This window comes from Gallus gallus, chromosome 20 (assembly GCF_016699485.2).
Source record: "Gallus gallus isolate bGalGal1 chromosome 20, bGalGal1.mat.broiler.GRCg7b, whole genome shotgun sequence".
Classification (NCBI taxonomy): domain Eukaryota; kingdom Metazoa; phylum Chordata; class Aves; order Galliformes; family Phasianidae; genus Gallus; species Gallus gallus.
The window spans coordinates 7,176,427-7,204,198 of NC_052551.1; the positions used below are offsets into that span (position 1 = coordinate 7,176,427).

The following is a 27,772-nucleotide window of genomic DNA, read 5'->3' on the forward strand; positions in this document are numbered from 1 at the left end:
TTTAGAAATCAGTAAGATTTCCCATTTTCTTTGAGGAACTGTCAAAGAGTTTTCTACTTTAACTTTTACCTTAACACTGAACTTTGAATCGTGACATTTTTCTCTCTGGAAATGAAGTTTAGGAAATGGCTACTCTCAGAAATAATGAAGTCAGAGATAAACGTAGTATGTGTAGGATAGAAACTGCACAAGTAAGCCAACAAAGACTTTTTTTCTTCTTTTTCTTTTTAGTTTTGTTGCTGCCATGCTGTATGAGTTCTGGCTCCTGAGATGTTGGGAGTATTAATTTGCAGTCAGTTCCACAGTAAATAGGCAGCTTTTCATATGATAGAGTAGACAACCTAAAAGACATCCTATAAGTTACTGTCTACATCTGTTACTTCCCCTTAATCAACTCTAAGTTTTCAATCTCCATTTTTTAACAAGACTTAAATGAAAAGTACTAAATTCTTATGAGTGAAAAGCTTCCAGTGTGTATGTATGTGTATATGTATGTGTGTATATACACACATACACACACACACACGCAGAATTGCAAGTAAAAAGGACAAAAAAATGTTGCTAAGGACTATAAAATGCAGGGCAGTTTGAGGCTTGTTTGGAACATTTATGCTGTGAAACTTCTAAGTTAGTATTTCTCATAGTTTTCTACAAAATTAAACAAGACTCATACAGTAAATGGTAATAAAAGAGTAAATTACGACTCATAGTTCTCATAGGAAATCTTCTGACATCCATGTAATTTATGTATAGGCACAGGTAGTATTTGTATACACATTTCTGAGCCACAGACAGCAGACCATCTTACAGTTTGTTGTCCAGCACAAAGTATTTGCTCAGCAATGTTTTCTGTGACTGAAATGATAATGAATTGCCACTGTAAAGCAAAACAGTAGTGGCATCATTTTGTAAAAACAAGACACACACTACATTTTTTCTTGAAATATTTAATATAAATATTTGCAATATCATTCAACCACAAAAATTTACAGTCATTTTCTGTTAGAAACTCTTACTGAAGTCTAATGCCACAGATGAACAGGATTGAGATTGGCACATGAGACTGGATCCCTAAATAATTTCTTACTGCATTCTGGATCAGAAAAAAGATGAAAGGTGGTATTCTGTACACAACGACCCAAGAGATAGATTTGAAGTGAAATTTGAAGTGATTTCTCTAAAAGTTCAGTTAATTAACCTATGAAAAATGTTAATGAAGACTTCCTCAAAAATAGCATTAGCTAAAAATAAAAGAAATGTGTATTGTATTTTAGTAAATTCAGTAAAATCCCAAATTTTTCTAGTAATAGAAGTCTTATGGAGAAGTCTTAGTCAAAAGACTTCGATTTTATTAAGAAAAATATGCTTTCATTACAGTACTTTCCTTAAGTAAAAAAAAAAAAGTCAAATTTTGTATTAAAAATGAGTGTTTATATTGAGCTCGAATTTCAGGAAAGTATATGGAAGTACTACTTTAGAATTTTCCATCTTCTGCTAGAAATAATGTCTGCAATCCTCTGCGAACATTAATCAGTTCCTCTTCTTGCTGTGCAGAAAGCATTACAGTTATCACATACTTAAAATAAAACCTTTTTTTTTTTTGTTCCACATTGTAATTCTTGTGTATAGTATCCTGCTTATAAAGTATCTGAAATACAATACTTCTCCATGTTAACATTCAAAATACTAAGACTCAGAAATCAAATAGCATATCCCTACTGGCTACTTTTATCACTCACATAAAAGGCTTAAAATATTTAATACCAGTGATACTTAGATTCTTTTTTTTTTTTCCTGATAGGACACTAAATTGATAAAAGCTGTAAAATCTAATGTTCAAACAACTATACTTATATTACCATAAGTAAATAAAAAAGAAGACAACTTCATTTACCATTTCTTTAAGAAATTTCTCTTGGAGTCCTTTCATGTCTTCTTTCATCAGATGCACCTATAAAAAAGTACCTATACTGAATGCATTGTCTCTGCTTGCAATTGATAACATTTTCAATATGATAATTACATCCCTAAATGGCTTAAAACTTTAAAATAAAAGGATGTACGTGCATCTACTTGCTTAAGGAGAGAGATTGTTGCATCTGAGTTGTTCTTTCTTGGATGAGTAACCATGGTGAACAAAGTCACAGAATATAGTATTCATCTTGCAGTGATTTTACAGATAATTGTAGGCACCTCCTAATGGGTGAAATCTAGCCCTTAAGCACAGAATATTGTTACAGTACAAATATTTGATGACAGTGGAAAAGCTATAAAAATACATGGCATTAATGCAATTCTAGGAAATAATGAATTTCTTTGGAAAAAAATTAATAGTGGTATCTGTTGGCATAATGAAAGAAATATAAATGATTAAAACCAGAAAAAGAACTGAAAGCTTATACTACCTCTGAAGTAAAAATATTTTCTTCACAGTCAACACTATGGTGGATGTTCTTTTCAAAGGATGTTTTAAGGATCTGCAGCCTAAAGTAGTAAAAGGCCATTAAAATAGCTTTGCTATATGTGAACATTTCACAAATATCATGAGTACATTTCATTATTTGTAGTCTAAGGATACTTAAATGCACGAATAAATCTTATCACCGTTATTCCTATTAGAGAACAGTTACGTTTTAATCTCTTTTTCTCATCTCGTCTATTATCCTTATTTTATGGAAGAGAGCAATTGCATAAAAAAATAAAAGGAGCCTAATTTTCATCTTGAATTTACATCAGAAAACACACTTCAAAACATCACCAAAAAAGCCTACTAACCTCTGTTGCTCACTTTTCATGAACGTACTTAAAGTATGCTTATGTTTTTTCCAAAAACTCTGGAAAGAGAAAATATTAACAGATAATAGCCAACAATATCTCGTATTTTCTAAACTAGAACTGACTACAATCTAATTTGAATACTATAACCCTACAGTTACAGGCTCAGCACAGAATGGGAAGTAGGTAAACCTTAGGTCACCCTAGAGGTTTTAAAACAAACAAACATAAAAGTTTGGTCGGCAGGATATGACACTTCAGGAATTCTGTTTTCATGGAGCCAACTTCACCAGAAAATTTTTCACCAGTAAATTTGTTTTAAGTTTCAAATAAATGAAAAAGTATGTCCACAAGTTTTTAAACAGGCTTTTGGTATAATCTAAGTGTAATTAAAAAAGAAAAAGAGGAAAGAAATTTTGTTTTAACATGAATACTTATATATCAATTTTACATTACAGCACATAGCAGGCAACTGACCTGTCTCAAAACACACAGCCTGAAGTGCAGGCCAACTGAAATAAGGCTCATGAAATGGCATAAACAGCCCATTAGAAGTAGTACGAGTAGTTTGTTCTAGGAAGAAAACCTAACAGTGACAGAAATTCTAACAGTGTAGCATAATCAAATCCTGACATTTCAAATTCATTATTTGAAACTTGACTCATCTACGAGGAAGAAAAAAGTTTTTTAAAAATCAGAATTAATGATGTAAAGTTAAAGATCCTATGAATGATCCATAGATTTCCCAGGAACTTGTTTTTTTCCATGATAAAGTAATTAAAGAACAAACCAGTAATTCTTTCTCCATGTTATTCAGGGACTGAGAATCTTTCTCAAAATTCTCAATTTCCTGAAGAATAACAAAATGAAATCTGTCCAGCTGCTTGACCCTATTAAAAGAGAAAAGATTACATTTAGAAGGCATTAATTGCATTTTAATTGTTTTAAGATAATTATTTCTTTACAGACCTGCATTCAAGAAGCTGTTGATTCATCGTTGTCAAATGCTGGTTGGCAGCTCTTAATGACTGCTTTGCAAAGTGCTCCATTTTCCGTGAACGGCTCTGTAAAGGTATTTTAACATTACTTTCAGATTACTTTCTCTTGAGGAAAAAAGCAATAGTACCAAATACAATAATAGGTATTTTTTTTTTCCTCCCTCGTTAGGAAAGGCTTTTTTTAAGATAAAATTAGAAATACACTACTTGAAAAACAGATTTCCTGACGATAAAGAGTAAAGGTTGCATTCCTGCAGCTGTCTTAGGTGAACAAATGCATCATCTTGGCTTGTGTTTTCCCTTTAGCAAATAAATCACGTTCATGGGGCTGATCATTTGGAAAAAAAAAAATCAAAATACAGTATACTCATTACTTTAGATACATAGGACTGTATGAAATCATGCACAGGATAAAATTTAAAGCAGATCTGGTGAAGAAAATTATTTAAATGTTAAGTGCATAAATGTGACTGAAAAAACCTTAAAAAGCAACTTTAATTCTGCCATTTCTAAAAGCTCTACAATGCTTAAGTTTTTAATTTCTTTTTTAAGCAAATTCTGTAACGTAAGACAAAACTAATATTCATATGGACATTTAACCACATACACAACTAACACTGTACATAAAATGTCTTGCCTCAATTTTCTTAGTATATTCTTTTTGGAGCTTCTGACATATATCAATAGTTGAACAACTAGGTTCCCAGATGTCCACATCCAAAGCAGCTGGATCACTTACAGATACAGTAGACAAGTTTTCATATCCTGTAGTGATGAAAAAAAGATCATCATACTTCATACATACATCATACAGTGTACATACATACTTACAACATACAGTGAAGTATCCTATACTTCATAGTTACATAGTTACAACGGGGCTCTTGTTAAAAACAGATTAATTCTACCAAGTAGACGGCTGAACCAGTTCTATTTTCATACCAATCTCTGTCTATTAAAAACAAGATAGTTTCCTAATATTTTGCATATTTTTTTGAAACGTAATATGGCTTTATGGATATTAGCTTCTTGGATTGAAACTAAGTTACACTATTGTCAAACTTTTCCACAACTATAATCAACTTATACTTCATAATTAACCTCTGTAAGTAACAGCTTCATCTGTTTTAAATAACTTTCTAGGCTGTAACTTTGTTCTTCTGCTTCTTTTCTTTTCCTCCTCTTTGCTTGTTTCTACTTCATCAGAATGGCTTTCTGTATCACGTTGATACTTTCGTTTGAGAAATACATGTGAAGTCGGCCCTTTAATAAATGTGAAAAAATGTTTCATTTTAGAATTACTTGGAACAATGATATAAGAAGATGAAAAGTTTGTTGGGCCTTCTGGCTCAGAATTCTAGAAGCATGTGTCTTGGCATTAGGAACCATTAAACAAAAAAAGAGCACGGCATTTACAGAGGGCATATTCAGATGATAATGACCACTTCATGTACATGAACAGAATTTCAGTGGAGTACAGAACTCTTTTTGACGCATGCAAGTCTTCTCTCAAAGAGATTTACTACCAACCCTAAATTCCTGATAATACTATTACTGCTTTTTTTTTTTTCCCCTCCAAGTATCAGTGAGAATGCTTCTTGATCTAGTACTTTTTAAAGAGAACAAGTACTCTTTACAGTAACTGCATTTTGGAGCCCAAGTTTCAGTTTTTTGAAGGGTACTTCAAGCAGAGAGAAAATATGAAAAACAATTTAATGATACTGAAGAAATATAAAGAGAAACATGGCACAACTCTCTGAATCTTCTGTGGTGAATACATGTTTTTCTTAACCAATACAGTCACCAAGAAAGTCAGTCTTGTGCCTTAAATTACGTGTTTGTACCTGACTCATGTGTAGGGCCACAAGGTTCTTGACTCCAGGACTGTACCTCACTTCCACTGGACAAAGATACTGGAGATAATTCCTAAAAGAAATAAACAGGAATAGGAAAAAGACAAGCAATAAAAACTAATGGCTACTTGTGATAGTACACAAACATTATTTCCCAACAGAGTCAACAGTGCTTCAGTCACCAGGAAAAAAAAAAAAAAAGAATACAAGAAATGGGTTGAAGGTATAAAGTAGTTCTGCTTAATTTGCCAACACTACGACAGCTGCTCCATTAAGTAATACATTACTGTACAAACTGAGAATACACTTTTCTACCTCTAGAATTTCTTCATTCAAGTGTCACAATTATGAAATCTAGGAAAGTTATTTTATCATTAAGATAGAAAGTCAAGATGAAAAAAATACATATGTTTTTAAGATATTTGTATAATTGGTCTTGTTGGGATACAATTCTTTCGTTATATCCATATGATGAACATCTCCTTAAGTCATTTTGAATATTTAAAAATTAATGAGCAGTATTGTTGTGGGATGAGTATTTTTCAAGGAAGTCACGAGTAAACGTTATATCTAGTGCTTAACATTAAGTAAGGAAAATACATTTGATGAGATCTTAGGGAAATGTAAAGTATATAAAACAGATGAAAAGCAGCAGCTTTTTTCTAAGCAGCAATGGATCTAGTAACATACCTCTCCTTTATTTCTTATGACAGGTTTAGTAATGTCTTGTTGTTTTCCTTCAGTAGAAATTTTGTCTGAAAAGCCATGTCTAAAACTTAGGTTTTCATCAGCATCATGTGTTTCAGATACAGATCCCTCTGTGTTTTTTTCACAGTATGTTTCATGTGGGGTTACTGAACTTAAGTTGAGCTACACATTAACAAATAAAAAAAAAAAAACATTATTGAAACGAGATCTACAAAAGCATTAAGACATATAGCAGCTGAATGGGATAACTTCAGTTATCCTGTAGAGTAACTTTAATATTCTTACCAAATATGAAGCAGTTAGAACTGGTGAGAAACTTTTATTTCCAAATGTTAACTTTTTAACAGTCATTTCAGGAGACTGGTTTAGATACATATTTTGAGTATTCTTCTTTTGTAGACAGAGATTACTGGGAGAGATTCCTTTCTCAAAGTTCGATGTTTCATTTTTTTCTGGTGTTGATTTCTGAAGACCAGGTGACCCCTCACTAGAAGTATGGTCTTGAGTAACACATTCCTCTGATATTCTCTCAGCACCTAGAGAACAATTTCTTAACTTTCAGCATGAATGAAAGGAAAAAAAAACAACATGCTCAAGTCCCATAGTGCTAACTGTCCTTAATCTAGGTGTTTACCAGTCTCAGGTGGGTGAAATTTTACTCCACTTATTGGTATAATTCTTGCCACACTGTACTTTTTGCATCCTCCACATTATTTTAGCTGTTTAGCAGATTAATTCTAACAGCCTACTTTTACTAACACAACTATAAAATGTTGATTGCAAACACCTGTAAAAATCTATAAAAAGTTAATGACATTAACACACTTCCTTAAATTAAGTAGCATACACATTGATTTAGGAGATCTCATTTTAAAGCCATGAAATAAATGTAAAATTGTAGTACTGTGTTAATCTTCATTTTAACTACCAACATTTGCTATGGTATTTCTATAAATTAAAATCAAAACACATACATCTCATTGTCTCTAGAGACTCAGGACTCTCAGGTGAAGACATTTCAATTTCCTTTTGCTCTGTAGAGTTCTTTGATTTAATAAATGCTTTATTTACACAGGTTGCTACTGTCTTTGGCTCCACCAAATTCTGGAGATCCTTCTGATGATTACCATCTTTGTTTTTCTCATTCACACATTTCTATTAAAATAAGGAGTCGATATAAATATTACTTGTAAACATACACAGGCAAAGAGTGAATTATTTTTATGCACAGTTGAACAAACAAAAGATCCAAAAAGGAATATAATTAGGAGGGGCACCAAGTGTTCTAATGTCAATATGTACTGAATTTGCATAATTCAGTAGCCAAATTTCTATTCTTACAAAGTTCTGAACAATTACAGGCAAATACTGATGCTTCAGAATTCTACCAATGAAGTTAACAGGCTTTCCCATGTATATTGAAATGTGATGTTAAATGAATGAATTAATTTTATTTAGCACTCATCATCACTTAATCTCTATTTAGATACTCAACAAATGTATTGACATACCCCCTCTACCAATTCAGTATTTTCTATTGCATACAGAATTGGCAAAGCATTATCAAAATCACATCATCTCAAAGACAACTCTCGTGCTTACTAAAATCTCTCACCTAAAGTATATACATTTTCAAAAAAAAATGTTGAGTATTTAAAATAAAGGATCCAGTAGCACTTCACAGCTGAATACACTTCATACACAGAAACTGACACACTATTGTGATTATTCTGAATTTACTCCCTTAGCAGCTAACTACTCATAATTTAAAAATGACACAACTTGTTCATGTTGGAAACCTAACATTCAGGAGTATAAAATAAAAAGTAAACCAGAGTGCAGTTTGAAAAGCAGGGCACAAGTAGATTTTTTGTATACCTGTACTTTTGATTTCTCCCTCTTATAGGTACATGCTGAATATTCACTTTCTGACTCTGAACTGGAAGGATCTTTGTAATTTTTTGGTTGCACTGCTCTTTGAGGTCGTTTTGGTCTGGTGCTTTGTTCCATTATTTCATCAATTACTGAACTTTGTTTTTTACATTCAGTTGGCTTTGGAAGAATAAGAACATCTGTATTTATTATTTTGATATGAATTGAAGAAGAGTAAACAGCAGGTAAGTTAGTTTAATTACTTGAAATCTAGTATTTCAAAACAACTTTAACAAGAAGTTCTGGGGAAGCTTGCTACTAAAAAAAGGACAGTTAGTTAGTACACCTATTCAGTGCTCATTAATTAAATGCTCAAAGATGTTTTGATTTACATGGACTAGGCATCACCACTGGTATATACAAACAGCAGTATTTTCATGTTCACAATTTAAACTGAATGCACATAAACAGCTTTAAGCTACTACCATTAAGGAGATTTAAATAATTATAGTACGGTCTGAGAAACCAAAAAGTGGTTTGAGGGGGGGAGGGTAACATTTGTTCATATTTGTTCCTTTCAAAGCTGTGGTTTACAAATACCTACAAAGAACTTATACTAACACACTCATAATCACCCATAATTTATTAAACCCAAAGTTTTAATAGGCTCACAACATCTTCCAATTATTATTCTTTGTTAATTTGAAGCATTTTTCTTTTTCAGTTTCAGTATATTGCCTATATAATTAAAAATGCTATAATCTCAGAGCCACTGAAATGCAATTAAGCATATTAGCCACATGAAAACCCTCATCAGAAAGCAAATGACATATCCAGTGGAGTAGATTATTATTATGCAGTAAATAGATATAATCAACAGTTCAGTAAAAAAAAAAATCTTACAAAAGTATTGATGTACAATAATAATTCTAACTCACAGTTTGTATTATTCCTGAAATATTTAATAAATACTACCTAAAAAAAAAACTATAGCACCTGAAAGCAGCTAACTTTATTTAGAGAGTGACCTTGCAGTAAAGTGTGCAGAAAGTGCACGTACTTATAAAAAAATAATGTAAAAAGCAGTTTCTGGAGCGAATATGTATTTCAAGTCAGGTTGCAAAGTTACATTTACCTTTTTCTTCTTTGCTCTTTTGCCTTTGGGTGCATCCATCTGGCAAGGAGGGTCAGAGAACTCATCTGATGTTACAATACATAAAAATAGAAAATCAGCATCATCATCAAATTCTCAACATTTAGAGAGTTTTAGCTGTAAAATCACTGAATCAATTTTAAGCAATGTTATCAGTACAAAGATGGCTCAGTAAACTACCTTCAGTGCGCTAACTAAAAAAAAGTTTTTTTTTCTTGAAAACAACCTCCTTGAGTCCTGTTCTCCAATAATTTTACATACTAAAATACAGACTTCCTGGAAATTAACCTTCCTAGATGGTTACAAGATCAAATTCAAGAAGTCCTTATGCTTGGAAACAGGACAAGTAAAACCTACTATATGTGAGGATAAAACCCACCACAAGCTATACTCTAATGGACAAATTTTATTGCAGCATATTTAAGAAATATTGAGAAGGACTCTTACTTTTGCCTTTTCTTTTTGATTTCCCTAAGTTTTTATTTCTACTGTAATCAATTATCTGTGGCTTAGATGGTGCTTTGGATTTTTGTAGCCAGCTGATGTCCGTCTTGCTGTCATCACCTCTGTATTCTGTGTCTGTGTCACTGAAAAGATGCTTTTTGTTTTGATTGTATCTAGCCTGTAAAAAAAAAAGTTCTCCTGTGTTGTTCATTTACTTTTAATATATCTGTCACTTCCATAACTGGTATTTAAATACAGGAAGACAAGGTAAGCTGATCCACAAAAAATCTGAACCTTACTTTTTTTCCTGCTTTCATTTCAGAGCTAGCTTTACTTTCACCTGGGTTCCTTGATTAAAAAAAAGAAAAAACACCCTCAAACAACACATCAGCATTTTAAAGTACCAAATCTTTCAGCTATCCATATGATGTACAGCTTAAGGATTCAAATAGCTGTACTAAGTTTTGATTTGAAATTAATTTTAGAAAGACCAGTTTACCATAAGCCCTAAAGGATGTGTGTATTTGCTAAAGATCAGTAACAGCACACCTAGCAATATGTCCCTTTGCAAGCTAGACATTAACAAAAAGTCACCCCACTTCAGGAGGTTAAAATCCCTTCAGTATTCCACAAAGAGAATTTTGAATAGTGTTTCTGTCATGAAACACAATCTTTATTTTTACCAGTTATGTAGAAGTTTTCCAAAGGAAAATCATAAAACAGCCTAGGAGATGACAGCAACTATGTTTATTGAATGAAAAAAATAACAGTCCAGATATATACATTCCCTGAATTGTCATAATGGAATGGTAGGGAATGTAGACAGTACCATACTTGCTTATAATCAAAGGACAAAGATACAATATAACATCCCTACTCTTTTTTGTTTGGATCTGTAAGAGTGTTTGCTTCCATAACACAGTGGTCTTGGATCTAGAAAAATGTAAATAAATGAGAAGCAAATTAAAATTTTTCTTCATTATTCTATTTAAACAAAATGAAACAGGCCATCAGATAACACACTTAAAGGCTTTTTAGCTCAGTTTTTATACTCAGCAATCAACTTCCAGCTTAATTTCCATCTTGGAAATTATTTAAAAGCAGATAATGAAACCAACCAGAACTGATTAAAGCTTTCATGTCTCCAAACAATTCATTAATTTCCAACCACTTTTTTCCACTACTGTCACCTACTCAGCAGGCTCTGCTTAACAACAAGAGGCAAAACATTGTCTTTCATTTGCTTTTACTTTTTCTTAGCTAGATTTTCTTTTTACTCAATCAGCTGGGCAAAACTAGCTTTACAAGCTAGGAAACTGAAAGGAAGGCAGAAATGTTTTTAGGATAACAGATACATAATACTCCCAACAAACTGTTTCATTCTTAGTTCAGGAAAACACTGCAATAGCTTTAAGTGGCCAGAACTGTAAGATAGCATATACCATCATACATTTGAAAGTGATGGAGGTATTTGAATATCAAAACCAGGATATGACAAAACTATTTTCCCCCACTCCTTTCAATGACACTAATTTGAGTTTTTAACTGTTAACAATACTTTCAGTAGACATTAATTTGATGAAGTGATTTTACATTCTATTAATTACATAAAAGTTTCAGTTATATTCTTACTCCAACTTTTATTGTAGGCTCATTAAACACACTGACGTTAAAGTTGTAGACGTCATACCTGTCAAACAGACACAGAAATCAGTTTTGTGAACGAATTAATGATTATTTTTCAAAGTTGAATAAGGGTAAAGGGAAAATTTGTTAGAAAATGTTATAACTACTTACACACTATGATCAGCAGTTGTATCATGACAAGTAGTAGTTTTCAATTTTCTATTCTGAACACTTTCCTAGACATAAATTGCAAGTTACTCATCTATCTAATTTGGACTATGCATCCATATATACTGTCACCTCAAAAACAAAAAGCTTTTCAGCATGAATTTATGGAAAAAGAACCTAGAAGTTTCTCAGATTTGCACTTGATTAGCAATAATAGAATATGTCAAAACTGGAAAAAAAGCTAGTTAAAGATAAATCCTTTAAGAACTTACTCTATAAGGATGCTAACAAAACCTTGTGCTGTTTTCCCACCATACATTAGGACTAGTTTTTGTATCCTGGCTATATCTCATCTGAGTATTCTATAGTCTCATTCAGTCCAGCTTGACTGTTATAATATTTTAATTCTAAAATATAGTGTTGTTACATTCAAAAGAGTTCATATTAATCATAAGTAAACAGATTCAATTATAGAATATGTAAACAGAAATTAATTTGGATTTCTCTGGCTAACTGTTCTCATAAAAATATTATTCTAGATAACATAAAGCTGTACATAAAGTATGTCAACTATAAACAGTCAATGCATAATTAACATTCAATATTTGTGAACTTTTGGTTCACATCTACCAGCTATCATCATATCTGCACACACATCCAATAAGAAAAGAGTAAAAGAGAAGCAGATGCTTAAGTTACCTTACTGACACTGAAACAGGATTTATTTGAACACGGTCTAAAAAAGAAAAAAAAAACACCAAAAACCCAACAGTACGTTTTGTTATATGCTAGTTGGAATACATACATTAAAGTAGTGCTTTTATTTATAAAAGCCTCACATAATACAACAAATTTAAAGGTATTCAAGCATTTAAATACAAAAACCAAGTGGCTAAAAAATAAATCAGGTCCCACTCATTTCTTTTGTGCTGTAGATAAACTCCAGATCAGGTATCTATACTACAGGGTCTGCACATCTAACAGGTTGTTATTTCAGGAGATCAGAACTAGGATATTCATAACACTGAAGTTTTGAACCCTGAACAGACACCCACCAACTACTCCAGCTAAATTTTCTCCAGAGAAGAGTTCTGTGAACAAATGAGTGAAAGAACACTGAGTGGAATCTCTAACAGCCTTATTTCAATTACTGCAACTAATTCCCTCCTACTCTTTACTACAACATGGTTTATCAGAAGTGAACAAGCCATATAAAAGCCAGAAGTGCAATAACTGTAGATAGCGGAGTAGATTGCAGGTGTAGTGCTGTGCAGAAGAACATAAGTAAATTATTTACTTCATACCTGTTGAAAACCAAAGAGTCTCTTGTTTTGCTCTTCTCATCTTTATATCTGTCACTGATTTTACTAATTAGTGATTTTGTTGCATCTGTGATTTCTTTAGACTTTATTTTCTGAAATCATAGAGTTTAATACTCAACTTTGAACCCATTCAGAAGAAAGACAAGGCTGAAACAGCTACTGGTTCCTAACAATCACCTAAACCTAATTAAACAGTCTTCTAGATGCACTAAATCACATTCCTTTGAAAATCATTTTCCTTACATTGCCATACAAACAAGCAATAATACATGGAGTCTGGCAGATATTTTGTTTTGAATGTTTTAACGTACTATAACACTTAGAAGTAATGGATGAGATGTGTATGAGCAGTACAAGCCAGTCCGTATTTAAGAATTATTAATAAAAAGCACAATTTAAAAAAGATTCAGACTAAAGTGACCTCAAACTCATGCTTAAAAAGTAAGCTGTTCACCTGACATTATTTAATTCACTCTGTATTAGTTGAAAAAGCAATGTAAAAATAAATTTTTGAGTATAATAAATTTTGAAATACTGGCAGTGCAACAATTCCCTTAATTACAAGTTGAAAAAATGAAGGAAAGAAACTCTCACCATTTTTGACTTTTCATGACCTGCAGTCTCTTTTCTTGAGAGAACATCAGCTTCCTCTTTAGTATTGTTGTATTTTGTAAAATCAGAATGCAAAGATGTTTCTGGTGCTTTATGGGAAAGACATGTTTTAAATGTTTCAGTAGTAGTTGAAACATTTTTCCATTCTGTATTTAACTGCTTCTGTTCCAAGTTATTAATACACTTTGACTCACCACTCAGTACTTTGCAGTTTTCTTCCCTTGTGATTTCAGTTCCATTTTTTTGTTGTTTTCCTTTATTTATTTGTTTATCTGGAGAAGCATGTCCAAAAATGGAACCAAAAGCTTTATGTTTCATAGCTCTTTCACTAAGGCCTAAAACAGAAAGAAAGCACAACTATAGGTTAAAATCTCATCCAAAAAAATCATTTTTAAACTAACGATTAAGAAAATACAAATACAACCTGTATGAGATGCTTGTCCCGATGACAGATTTAGCTTTTGTCTGTCACCAGTTGTTATATTCTTCTGAGGGACAGAACACACTCTTTTTTTCCATGTTCTTTTTTTATCAGAAGAACTTCCCAAATGACCAGGCAGTCTAATAAAAATGATACCATTGCGTTATCAGTGAATTGCAGGAAGTGAGGCTGAACTGCAATAAAGATGCATCACAACATAGGGAAACAGAGATAACTTACAGATTATCAATGCATTTTACACTGGTATGTAAGCCTGCTATTGTTCAATTAATCAATGTTTTGTAAAGTGACAAAACTTCACCAATAATACATACAGTTTCAAAGAGGTAGTTTCAGTATCCTATGGCCAGCACTAAAACTGAACCAGATAACACTGTGGTGCATCTCCAGGAGTTACAATTGGAACGTATTTACCACTTTATGGCACAGTTCACTATATGCAAATCCATGTCATTTTTATTTTACTTTCTGTTGTAATCTGAAAGAATTATTCTCCTTATTAATACTGAACATTAAATTACTACTCTGATCTCGTTAGTGACCACTATTTTCAAAATAATCAAAGACTTTAATTATAAAGTTAAAGACAGTAGATGAACATTTTTGTGAACTAGTCACTGAGTCACAAACCAGCAATGACTTGGTATTCTTTTTCAGTACTTACAGAGATTTGTTGCTCCTCCCTGCCCGCTGCGAATCAAGAACGATATCTAATGCATCATCTAAATGAGATATTAATTTGTTATCAATCATTATTACAAAAGGAATGTACAAGATTAAAAGAATAAAATAAAGACAATGAACTCTTGTAAAATTACTTGCCTGAAGTTTGCTTTTCAGTGGCTCCATTTTCTGCCTCTGGTAAAAGTTTTAAAACTCCTTCAGAACACACTCCCTACAGCAGAACAGTGTGCAAAGTAAAACAGTTACATAAAATTACAAACAAAAAGGCATCTCAAATTTATCGCTTCCTGAATAAAATATTAAATCATTTCTTCTTTTCATTGAAGTACTGATTCCAGTACCTTTTCTGGTAGTTCTGCCTCTTCTCTGATTTTTGATTTCCTGGTATTCTGCTCTGTTTCACAAAATTCATTATCTGATGTACATCCTTGTCCATTCTAGAAAGGACAATAAATAGCAGTAACCATTACAATCCATAAATACAAGTTTTACTACTAAGTAACACTCGAAGTATTCAAAATGATACATTCAATATAATTAAGTTTTTTTTTTCCTGAAGCATGGCTATATAAAATGCTCCAGAATCCTGAAATTGGGGATTTGACCTGAATCTGACCCAAGAACCACTCTATTTTCTGTAATTTACTTACTGATTGCAGAACTCTAGCTCTCCCAAGCACAAATTAGGAACAAAGTAGAACACAAATTAATGTTATTCTGAGTAAAAGACTAAGCTTAAGATGACATACATACTTCAGTAAGCTGCTGATATAGATTTTTAGTTCTAGTCCCATTTTCTGCATTACTGCTAGACCTTTCAACGGAGCTCATCATTTTCAAAGGTAGCTTAAATCGTCCTTTAGAAGGAGTGGCTGAAAGCAAATGAGAGATGTGTTATAACTCTAGACCAATATGAAGAGCACTGCCCATGATCTCTTCTATTCCATTAACTTTAAAAGAGTGACTAGTATTTATATAAACTCAGTATGCATGTTTAATAATTCTACTGATTTCAATTAAGTTATACAAAGGTTAATGAGCCAATATACAGTGGATGTCTGAAAGGAAGCAATGTTTTACGTTCACGTTCTGGAAGAAAATATTTGGTAAATGTGTGTACATATTTTACAGTAAAACACATTTTACTGGAATAGTGTAGTAAGTTTCAAATAAAAAAAAAGACACCAAATTTATCCCTCTCTTGTTCCACCCTAATTTGAAAAGCCTTCAATTTCTATCTGTTACTCTTTATTTGCATGATAGAGGGATATACACAGGTAAGGATATTGTTGCATTTGAGACCATTAAAACAGAAAATTAGTCACGCGCTTGGCCTCTAGTTTCATCTCCAGCCTCTACTGGACTTAGAAGTCACTTCCTTTTAGAAAGTGCTAAGTGTATTACAGTAGCACTGTTAGGAAGAAACAATGACTCCTATTTGTTACAAAGAAAAGTCTCCTCCTTATACTTTTTTTAATAAGAAATGGCTTTTGAAGTAGGTATCAGTAGCACTGGACCTGCGATTCAAATCTGCAGTTGATTCCACCATATTCACCAGACCCATAATCAACTCCCAAAGAAACAGTTTCTACAAAACCATCACAATTAACAAAATATGCTTGCAAATTGTTTTGTCTAAAACATTCCAGTAAAATGCAGGTGGCAGATGGACATACGGAAGAAGCCTGATTTCCCACTGTGACTGCTATAAAAGCATTTAGTGCCAAGAATTCTTTAAACCAAGGGTGATTGGCAGTTACAAGGAAAGAAATAAAAAACCTCCTATAAGTGTAGGTCCTAAACAAAGTTCTACTCTACTGTTTACTACCTCACAAGATGACTTAGCTTGCTCCAGCACAAACAACTTATTGTCAGTGTAATAAAAGAAATGGGTGGCTTTCAGCTGTTTGGAATGCTGTTCTGTTTGCATCATGTCTATGGAACAGTGTAGCAGGTGGCCTACTTTAAAAATTTCAAGCTTAAAGCATCTGCTGGAGAGATTTTATGAAGTCTACATTATTGCTTTCCAGCCCTGCAATGGATCACAGCTCATTCCTGTACTATATTATTCTCAATTTGCCACTTCAAAGACTACAGCTTATTTCTACCCTGAAAGTACTTGTAAACTTACACGTACTAAGAAATACCAGTGGACTCCGTGTGGAAAATCTTGCACTTGCAGGTATAAGCACTGATGCTTCAGACACTTTCCTTTTACAAGATGTGGTTATCTTGAGGCACAGAAAAAACACTTGACCATTATACACAGACTTAAGGATGACAACATAAGATTTTAGAAACCTATTTCCAAGAGTCTTTTAACACTTTGTTCTTGAAACATCAGCTGCTCTTGCTGTACTTGTCAATGTAACAACTGATTTTTATTCAATTCTCATCATGAGAAAGTTCACCATAAGACTTGGTGAAAACACTCTGGATTTTAACTGAGAGCAGCACTATTATTTTTCTAATTTAACTCAACAAAGCAAGGCCAAATCCCATCCTTTGTTAACAATCAAAGGAACCAAGATTGCTTTCAGGAGTTTCCACAGGAACAGGTTTACTGAAAACAATTCCAAGCAACACATGCACTGCATGACTACTGCAAGATGAAGAAATGACAACATTACTTCATCTTTTTCTCCTGCCCCTGTGATACCTAGTTAGCTCTAGTAGAACCACAATGCATTTTTCATTTTACAACTGTAGAGTGATTGTGTGGCAAAAGGCTTCAAAATTCTGCTCCTCCCAGTTTAAACAGAGAGTAAGCAATGAATAGCAGCAGGCCCAACAAATTGTGGTTTGGTTAATCAAGATACAGGATACATCCTGACAGCCACACCTGACCTTCTCTGTAAATCTCAGTCTCTGTGAATACCAAGCCTACAAAGACTTATCTCTAATTTACAGCTATTATTATTATAGCTGATAATTAATAGGTCTCCAGAACTTCCGCATATCATAAGGTATCTAAAAACGCTTTAAAATCATTTCTATCTAATTAGAGTTCTATCAGGACAATGGTCAATTAAGGTATGCAAACATTATTTTTATGTTATGTATTTTGAAACAACACCAATAAATTTTGACAAACTTTTTCAAAGAAGGATTTACATAGCTTACTGCAAAGTCATAAGAATATCAAAATCTGGATTATACTCCAATTTTAGATTAATAAACATTTACATTTAATTGTCCTTCTGATGTACTCTCTTCTGCTTTGATACTCCAACTTACCTTGGGGGAACCATCTTTGCATTTATCCTGGTTGTTTTTATTCAAAGACCTCTGACTTCCAGGAATTTGCTGTGTTTTGCACTTACTAAATTTGTCATCTTCATACTTTTCTTCCAAACATGGTGACAACTGACTTTCTGGTACCAGAACCTATATGTGCATGTGCAGAAATTAACAAAATTCTATATATACATATACTCATACATACGTACATAAATTCAACATACTAAAACATGTTATATTTGTACATACAAGCGCACACGCATTCAGATCAACTTCTTTACAGTGAGTAACCATAAATACATAAACCATAAGTATATAAGTTTTAGGGCTATCTTTGTTCACTGGCATTTAAAACATCCTTGTTTTTAGTCAGTCATCATTAGTTAGATAATCAGACTAACCACTAAAATAACAAGAAAGCAACAATTTCAGCATACCTGTGATCCGCTTTCATCAAAGACGATATGCACAGTTGTTTTAGCAACTGACATAGATTGCTTCTTACTAAATTCCTACAAAGGGAGTAACTGTCTAAGTAAACACTTTGCTCACTTCTTTTTAAACAAGAAACAAAAAAAATAATATTTAAGTCAGAGAGTGGAAGTGTCTGAAATTACACAGGTCAGAGAGGAAAAATATAGCCTGCAAGTTCACAGCTGTTCCATTCCTATTGAGTTTCGCAATTAGGAAGAGTGCAGGGCAAAGTAGTTTGCATCAAGCAGTAAGGAAGTACGATATGTCTGGCAAACAATTTTTGACTGAATCAGTTCTTAAGGGGGTAATCGTACTGCAAACTGAACTTAATGAGACATCCTGATAGACTGCTGCATTCTTAAGCATCTATTTCCCAGGTTAGTCTAAAGCCATACGTATCATTTACATGATTTTGCATATAAGAAAAAAGGTGATCCCATTGCAGCTTGTCCATTTTTGTAAAATTACTTTTAAATTTATTACAGAACTTCACTGAAGATAACACGTTAGAGAAGAATCAACATTCTTTAGTCGCAACGTTAATAAGAAACTCTACAAAAAGATATAAATAAAATAATCAGTTATAATAACATGGCAATAAGACATTCATTTTGAATTGAATCAAAAACATAAGGAAGGTGTTTGCATCTTACCTTACATTTATTTAACCCATAAATCTTTCTGGCTACATCTTCAATTTTCAAGATAGAATCAAAATACAAAAAAAATTTCTCTCCGTCTTGATTACCCACATTCATTGGGCTTTTTAGAACTATTGTTAATAATGTCTTTGAATCTTTCTCTGGACAAAAGCAAAATTGCAGAATTTTTTTCATTAGATTTAAGTAGCTTCTTTTAAGTAGTATTTGTAAACACTTGATAATTGCGTGCATCAGTTCAGCTATTGAAATGCACCTCTTATTTAATTAATTCTACTTATTCTACTTTATTACTGAAGTAATTTAACACTCAATCATGTAATAATATTTGTAAATTAACCTGTAGCATTTTCTCTGAAGCTTACCTATCATAGCTGCAGGCAAATTATAGATTTTCACAAAACTATTCTAAGATATTTGAAAGGAAGATTATTAAAAGTCACTGTCTGATGTTTTATTCTGCATTGAAATAAGATATTACTTTAAAATTATTTAAATTGCCCCTGCACACCTAAACTACTAACATGACTGCAGTGCAATTTTATAAAAAAAATAAAAAGTGCACCTATACTCTTTTAGATGGGAACTTTGCTTTGATCAGTTTGAAAATCTCCATTAGGGCATAACAAAACAACAGATTCATGACTGCCAATACCTTCAAGGTTGTATAGGTCTACCTCTTCCTCTGGAATAATGACTGTTTCCCACTGCTGATCCTTAGGTGAAAAAATACACAATTTTGAAAAGATAAATATAATATCAGAGGTACATTAAGAGCATTGATTTGAAAGCTATCCAGTGAAAATAAGTTTTCATTTGTCAACAGCCTCTGTTGAAATGAATATATTCTTAATTTATAACTGATAACATCTCTGAAGAGCTTTGGTAGAAATACCCATCTAAAAAGTTGAGTTATCTACAAATACTACAACTTCCAGGTGATTCTATGATTCCAATTTTGAAAATGGTTTCTTGTTCACATGTGCAATTCTATGTTGAATTGTTCACAAACAGCATTAGAAAGCCATTACTCTGAAATTATTCTTTTCTCATGCATGTAGATCAAAGAATGACACCAATTTCTACTATCAACATTTACCTATTTCTGCAGCAAATCTATTTTTTTTTGTCTCCAAACTGTAGATGTTTATATAACATACTTGATATACTTGAGAAAGCATGCATCTACTTCTTCAGAAGAATCAATAGGACAGACAAAACCTAGCTTACTGCAGTATCTGCTGCCACGTAGAAAGATATACTTCTACTACCAACGTTGAAATCAATCCAAAATTCTTCCAGATTTTCATCCAATGGGAGCTGTAGCTGAAATGAAAAAATTAAGATAGAAGAGCGAGAGCAGAGAATGACAGTTTATGCCAGCTGTTAGGCTTTGTGTAACAGGTTGACAAGTTTCAAATACTTCTGTATATGCTTGACATATAATTTTATTTAAACCCTATTTTCTGAACTAAAAGGCAAAGAAATACCTCCCCTGCACAAATAAAAATCTGAGGATATATGATTAAGCCTGCAATTTACCTCATATTTATCAAGAGCTGCTGATAAACACGGATATGTAAAAACCCTGTAAGAAAAGGATATTTTGTCAAAGACTGAAACACTGTAAATTTGGCATATCTGAGCAGAGCAACTGTATTGTTTTCAGGACAAAATGTATGTGCTCTACAGACTATGGGATTGCAGGACTGAAAAGAACAGTCATTTCCTGGCACTTCTTTCCCAAAGGAGATAATGTGAACAAAGAGTGGACTCAGATCTCCATTCCATGTTGATACTTCTAAATTATTTACTGATATTTTAGGAATAATCATATAATAGGTATTCAAACTGAATATGGAGCTGCTATAGGGACATACTAGACAATATCTTGTGTGTCATCATGACATACAAAATATATAGGAGATGTGGTCATATAGATAGGAAAAAGAGTTTGTATTTTCTCCTTTTTTAAATGTTCTATTTCTGTAACAGATATCTTCATTGGTCATTAGCTCAGCATAAATATCCCAAATCAAAGGAATACATACATCAACAGATTGCTAACTATTACTAGATGATATGTTTAATGAATTAACAAATAACTTCTTAAAAAACATTTATTAAAGGAAGTAAAGCATAGGTTTTTTATTGCTTAAGAATCTTTTCAAATGAACACCCTTTACTTAGAGAGCAGTTTCTTCAATTTGTTACATTTGTTTGCTTGTTTTTATTTTCCAAGTATAGGAATTAAATAAAATTAACATTTCACAGAGAAGATACAATCCAAGGTAACATGCCAAAAGACAGTGCTTCTTTATTATTTAATGTTTAAAAAAAAAACTGAATTCAGCACAGTTCCTTGCCTTTGCACCACAGTAAGATTAGTCTTATTTGCTTGCATTGTTCCGTTCAGTTCACCAAAAGCAGTTTCTGTGCCAAAAACATACTGGCTTTAAAAAAAAAAAAAAAAAAAGTTTTACCTTCTTTTATCTCCAAGCATGCCATTCACCTGATTAAGGAATTTTCTGCAATCCTATTAAAACAGAAAGATTTTTTCACATAAGTAAAAAATAAAAATCTATTGTGATGGAAATATTCTTAATATGACTTACTGTTTCAAACTCAGAATCTTTAATTCCTTTAAATGCATTGGACACAAACTCCATGGAAAACCACTGGCATGCCAGTTCTCTTCTTTGCTTCTCTGGTATCATTCTGCATAAAGCTTCTGTGATGGCTACTTGCAGGTCATAGTCTACAGCACAATACATTTTAAAGGAACAGCAGTTTTAATACTACTGATTTGAAAAAAATGATTATATAAGAACCTATTAGTAGCAGTGTCAAACTTCTCATATTGCATATCACAGTATATCCAAGTATGTAATCCATAAAAGATACATAGAATTAAGGGAATAAGGATGACTGAACAACTGATGTTTCAAAATGAGCCTTCAACCAAACTCTCAAGGAAGGCCAAAGCAATGCTACACATATTAGCAAAGATAAGAAACGTTCAGCTTTTGCTTGAATCAGAGAGAAACCAAAGTGATCCTTGACAAAAATTAGAGTACTACTAAATGTGCTAAACAGTTCACGGTCCTCGGAGACTTCTTACTTTCTGATCTTTTGCTGTTTTAAAATTCACTTGCAAGAGAAGAGGACTGAAAAGTTCACAGAGTTAGCCTGATACTGCACACATCTGAAACACTTCAGTTTGCGAGCAGAATATTCTTGAAATATTTTTGTTCTTCAGAGGACTATAACTGCAACATTCTGCAACTACTAAGGTATTCTCTGGATTTTTAAATGGAACTACATGTAATTTTTAATATCAATACTAAGATGTTTATTTGTCATGCTCACCTCCAGCATCCAAAATTCTCCTACCCATGTCACTCCTAAAAAAGTAAGCAGTGTTTCATCAAATTATGACAGCGAAACAAAGCATAGAAGAAAAGTTTACTTAATTATAACTTCTCAACGTATGAGATGAAACTCTGATTCAGTCAAATTATTAAGACTCCAGAGGGGCAGGTCTTCCATCTGCAAAGAGCATCCATCTGAAAGCAATACTGGGGAATTGAATCACCAGGTACATGTCTTTTTTCTTTGTTTTAATGCTGTAAAAAGTTTTCCAAACATGCAAATAATCTGTCCTTCCAGTGAGTGATTCACACAGTCTTATAATTAACTATGAATGTAACTGTTTAAAGACAACAAGGATTAAATAAAGCCTAGCTCAGATTGAGTTAGAGGCAGATTTATGCTTGTAAGGGGGAATACCCTTTGAGAACATGTGCCCGCTGACACTACCACATGCAACATAACAGCAAATGCAAAATACAAAAATGAGTTAAACATGGACTAACCTTCATGCCTTATAAAATGTATTAGTAAGAAAATATCTTTACAGATATGCAAATGACTTAATAATATAAAAAAAATATATTGAAGATTATTTACATGACAAGCAACATTTCTTTTGTAGAAAATATCTTTTTCCTGGCATCTCGAGGCATGCTGTCAAGCATTAAATTAAGTTTTCTTACTACCTGAGTGGGAAAAAAAAAATAAATTAGATTAAATATAAAGTAAGTTACTAAAGTTTAAGATATTCTGTACCTGTACTCTGGAGCTACGTAATATATTCTGTACCACCGATCAAAATAACATGCTTAATTAATTGAAAAACAAGAAAATAATTGTTTGGTCTTAAATGGAATTTATGTTTCTTATTTGCAGGTGTAAAAATAGCAACAAACTTTCAGAGAAAGACTGCTGTCTGAAGCTAATTGCTTGGCTAAATTATACCCTCAAATCTGCATGCAAATGCCCTTGCTTTGGAGATGTAGCCTTTAGAGAAGACTACTGGGGGAAAAAAAAGAAAAGAAAAAAGCCAAAATCAAACACAATAAAACACAACAAACAAACATAAAACCCCAAGCTCTTTTTTTTTAAAGAGGAAGGAAAACCTTGAAAACATTATGTTAGTAAAGTAAATAGGAGAAATTTGGAGTATACTAGAAGGTACAAACATTTCCTGTAAGTATCTAAAGAATTTCTAGCGACTGTAATAGAGCATTTTATCTCCTATGCCTTTCTCAACAGAATCGTCCTACCACTGTTTGGAATTTACTGCCCAAAGCAAAAATTAATGGTTAGTAGCACAAATGCCAACAAGCATCCCCAGAGAAATAGTAAATTGTCCTTCTGATACCACTACACCACAACATTACTTTTTTGTGGCACTTGTACAGCTATCTTTGCAAAGTCTGTTTAAATACTAATGAGAAAAATGCTTTTTAGAAAAAAAGAAGTGTTTACCTCTTGCTGGACATAAATACTAATTCTTACATCAGTAATGATGGTACATGTTCTTAGAACAAAGTTTTCTAGTATTTCCATTTTACCTAATAGGCAGAGGAAAAAAAACAACAAACCAACAGATTAAAAATTAGCAAAAAATCCAGCATTTAGGGCAAGATTTTTATTTGCACATGTAAACATAGCATTAATTTAGAAATACAATACGGCGGTATGCCTTCTTTTCTATACAGGATTACTGGTATTTAAAAATAAGCATCTCATAGTCAAGATGCAGTACAGACTAGTAAATATCATAAAAATCTGTACGATGTTTCTATCCCTGTGTACCACTTTCTAACTGTGGAAATCCCCTGTGTAAGATCATTAATTTTTAAAATATATTTCAATCAACTTTATACTACCCTTATTACTCACACACAACTGTTCTCAGAACTACCTTGTGTTCAAATGGTTCCACAAGTAGTTATTTTAACATTGAAAACTTCTGAAGCTCTCTGAAAGAGATATTTTAACTCTGATATCTAAAACATAATTCCTTTAAGCTCACCTTCAGGTCTGCTGTCATATACAATCTACAATAAAAAAAAAGGCACTGTAAGTACTGCAGCATACAGTACAGTATAAAAGCATTACAACTTTTTTAATGCAGACGTTTTTATTAAAAACTCCCAGATCTTATAAAATGTGGGTCCTTGGATTAGGGATTAGCATACCACTGATTTAAAATAAAAATTAAACCAGAGATGTAATATATTTGTTCGCTGAAAACTTGTTTTTAAATGATGCTAACAAGCATGAATGCAGGCAAACTATTTATCTGAAGAGATTGGTAATCTGTCTCAGAAATCACTGTAAAATTAGCATTAGAGGGATACTAAATAGAAAAATGCTTGAAAGCCTTTTCGTTGCTGAACTACTAACAACTGTTTTCACAAACAATATATTTAATCACCAACATATTTTTACCAGCAATATGTTGAAGAAATCTTCAGCCAGACTTGCAGTGATTTTGTTCTTTTCAGTTCCTCTGAGAATCAAAATTCCTTTTAACTTTTCATACCAATTAACCATGTAAGGGAAAAATAAAAGCAAACCTATGTTAAAAGGACGAAAAAGAACAAGACTGTACTATACTTAAGAAAAACTATACTGACTATTCAAAGATTAAAATAACAGCAAAAACATTACCAGCTTCCTGAGCACATTTCACTGCAAATGAACTCATGCTATAAGGACATGGCTGTTCAAGCTTAAACACTTTAATCAGAGTAACGCTTGTTGTGAAATTGTAAGAAATTCTTAACACAAAAGGCAATCAAAGACTAAACTGAGTAGTAAGTTTTTCAGTGCTGAAGCATTGCTCACATATGCTTCACTAATATTTTTCCCGTATGCATTATGGTTATACTTATCTTTCCAACAAGACCACATTTTGTCATTGCTGGGAGTCCATTTTCGCCTGCTATGCTGATTTTCTCCCCACATTTCCAAAGACAATTTAGTAAAGTTGAAACACTTTTGATTTCTTGCTTGTCAAGTTCCTGAAATCAACATTGTAACATCAGCTTCAGTCTATACTTCAGAAAATCTTACGTTTGATCAATCACATCTTTGTATTCTCAAAAACTGAGAGATTTCAGTCTTAAATTTTATTTCAGTTTTCCAAATCAACTGCTGGTACAAACCAAGTCAAATGAAAAAAAATATTTTTCAGACAAGCACAAATTATTCTGATGTAACAGTGATATCACCTGACACAGAAGCTTGTCTAACTTGTTGACCAACTGCTTGCTGCATTTGTAGGAGATATTTTCACAGTCTTCTCTTTCCAGGTATTCTTCCAACAATTCAAAATTGTTTTTCCTTGCAACTTCATCAATTAGCTTTTCAAATTGCTAGAATAAAAGAAGCATAGAGTAATACATTTCTGTCTTAAGACTGATACTTATTTAATAAGGCTTAACATTTATTTTTATGTTGTCACCTTTTAGATTCTCAGCAAACATACTGAATCACAAACTCATTAAGCTCAAAAACTGAGGTACAGAACACCATATCTAATACATTAATCACACAAATACTTATCCACCTTCTAACAGTTTGCCAGTTTTCCTCAACTGGATGCTTTTTTCTTTCCTCGTGTCACCAACAAGCACTTACACACGTACTTACTGTGTTCTTGCCCTCTCCTTTGCACTTAATATTGCATTTCTAAGTTACATATTAGTGACTTTAAAAGCTATCAACATATCTAGTAACTTCCTTTATTATTTTGCCTCTCTATTCTTTCTAAAGCTACGTTAAAAGGAGGTTTAAACATTTCAATCTTAAGTACCACCCCAACCACATTAAGTACATCAAATGCTTATTAATTATTTGTATCAATAGCAACTTTCAGTTCTTCTTGCTTTCTAACCAGCGGCTTAGATGTAACATACAGCAATGGAAAATTTCTTCCAAACACATTCTTTGCTGTACTACAAATTGTATTTCTAGTTAAATACCAGAAGAGGCACTTAAAGTTAGTAATTAAAACAATCAACACCCATACTCCAGTCCATAGGCACATACCTGCATCTCCTTCCTGGCTGTCATTTTGGCAACTGATGAGCTACATGAGAAGGGAACAATCATCACTTGAGTGAAACACATTTCACTGATACAAACTTCCAACAGATTTTTGCAAACAGCGTGTAATTAATTAGTTATACCAGTTCCAATGATTAGCTTTGACAAAATTAGAATAGGTGTTCTGAGGTGGACTCTCAATACACCTGAGCTAGGAAGAGCAGAAGATGGCAGACCGTACTGCCAGCACAGGTTGTTCAGCATATGCAAGTCAACAGCAGGACTACAGAAAGGCCTTGTTATAAAACAGTACATGAGATTATTTAAGAAAGATGTGCTACTGCATGTGGGGAAGAGTCCTAATTATACAGCAAACAGTAGTGCTGTCTGTTAGCACCAAGACCTTGAAATTACAGATTTCTAAAAACATTAGCTTAAAACTCAAGAGCAGACAAAATTGCATTAGTTGACCCATAGCAAAGCACTCCCGTGCTGTGAACATTAATGTGGCTCTACTGATGCACCACAGTGCACTTGGGCCTCCCGAATCCAGAAATCACATGGAACTAGACATCAGCAATTAAAAACAGAGAATGACTTCTGCATAAGAAGCAACTGGGAGCACACAACAGCCATTTTTGTACTCCCAAGTAACACAGAAATAACAAATACAGGGTGATTTATTTCTAAGTTTTCCAATATACAAATGGAACCCCCTACACTAAGATCTTTATTTATCACCTCACAATTCTCGTCTCCTGTCTAGCCAGAGAATTCGATATAACCACCACTCCAAGTGCTTCTTTCTCGATGAACAAAGGACACCTCCACCACCCAAACACCTGCAGTTACTGGCATATCCACAGGGCCGCGTTACTGAGAAAAGAACGCCTCGCAGCACCACCAAATAGCAGCAGAGTCTCCAACATGGCGGCCCTCACCTCAGGGCCGGGGAGAGAAAAAAACCGCCACTTCCCGCCAGCCAATCGTACCCAGACCCACTGACTCTGAGCCAATCACCGCCCGAGAGCGTGGACCCGTGCAGCCAATCGTCGTCGGAGGTGTAAGCGGGAGGCGGGTTCGTCTTACTGTGAAGGTCCCTTCCGCCTGCGCCGGGCCCACCCCGAGCCGCCTCTATTCTCTCGGCGCTCCCCGCGGATGCGCAGGGCTTTGGCGCGTAGTGAGCACACGCACTCTCCGCCGGGCGGCGCTCGTTGGCCGCCGGCTGCCAGAGCGCGCTGACGCGCAGGTGCGGCTCGCGCCGGGCTGTGAGAGCATCGGCCGGCGGGAGGCGTGTGTGGGGGCAGGGCGGCGCCCTCCGAGGGAAGCCGTGCGTAGGGC

The 27,772-nt window shown here is 33.5% G+C and overlaps 1 protein-coding gene across 1 annotated transcript; it reads right to left on the minus strand.

Annotated features, from left to right (window-relative positions):
* Window positions 1-281: 281 nt before the first annotated feature.
* Window positions 282-27,772, minus strand: SYCP2 (synaptonemal complex protein 2). Its single transcript, XM_040650759.2, has 46 exons — window positions 27,373-27,772; window positions 26,435-26,474; window positions 25,615-25,758; window positions 25,276-25,404; window positions 24,830-24,934; window positions 24,411-24,435; window positions 23,861-23,946; window positions 23,000-23,088; window positions 22,400-22,434; window positions 21,646-21,788; window positions 21,514-21,566; window positions 20,573-20,618; window positions 20,261-20,356; window positions 19,686-19,746; window positions 19,025-19,173; window positions 18,335-18,409; window positions 17,895-18,044; window positions 16,789-16,888; window positions 15,411-15,529; window positions 14,999-15,094; window positions 14,796-14,868; window positions 14,638-14,695; window positions 13,956-14,092; window positions 13,726-13,866; window positions 13,514-13,620; window positions 12,902-13,011; window positions 12,297-12,333; window positions 11,601-11,665; window positions 11,436-11,493; window positions 10,681-10,736; window positions 10,103-10,151; window positions 9,807-9,981; window positions 9,342-9,406; window positions 8,213-8,386; window positions 7,309-7,489; window positions 6,620-6,870; window positions 6,317-6,496; window positions 5,618-5,699; window positions 4,875-5,036; window positions 4,411-4,538; window positions 3,745-3,839; window positions 3,566-3,665; window positions 2,776-2,834; window positions 2,406-2,484; window positions 1,895-1,951; window positions 282-1,546 (listed from the first exon to the last, which is right to left on the minus strand). Exons 2-46 carry the CDS (start codon window positions 26,456-26,458, stop codon window positions 1,475-1,477), a joined length of 4,476 nt encoding a protein of 1,491 aa, XP_040506693.2. The 5' UTR covers window positions 26,459-26,474; window positions 27,373-27,772; the 3' UTR covers window positions 282-1,474.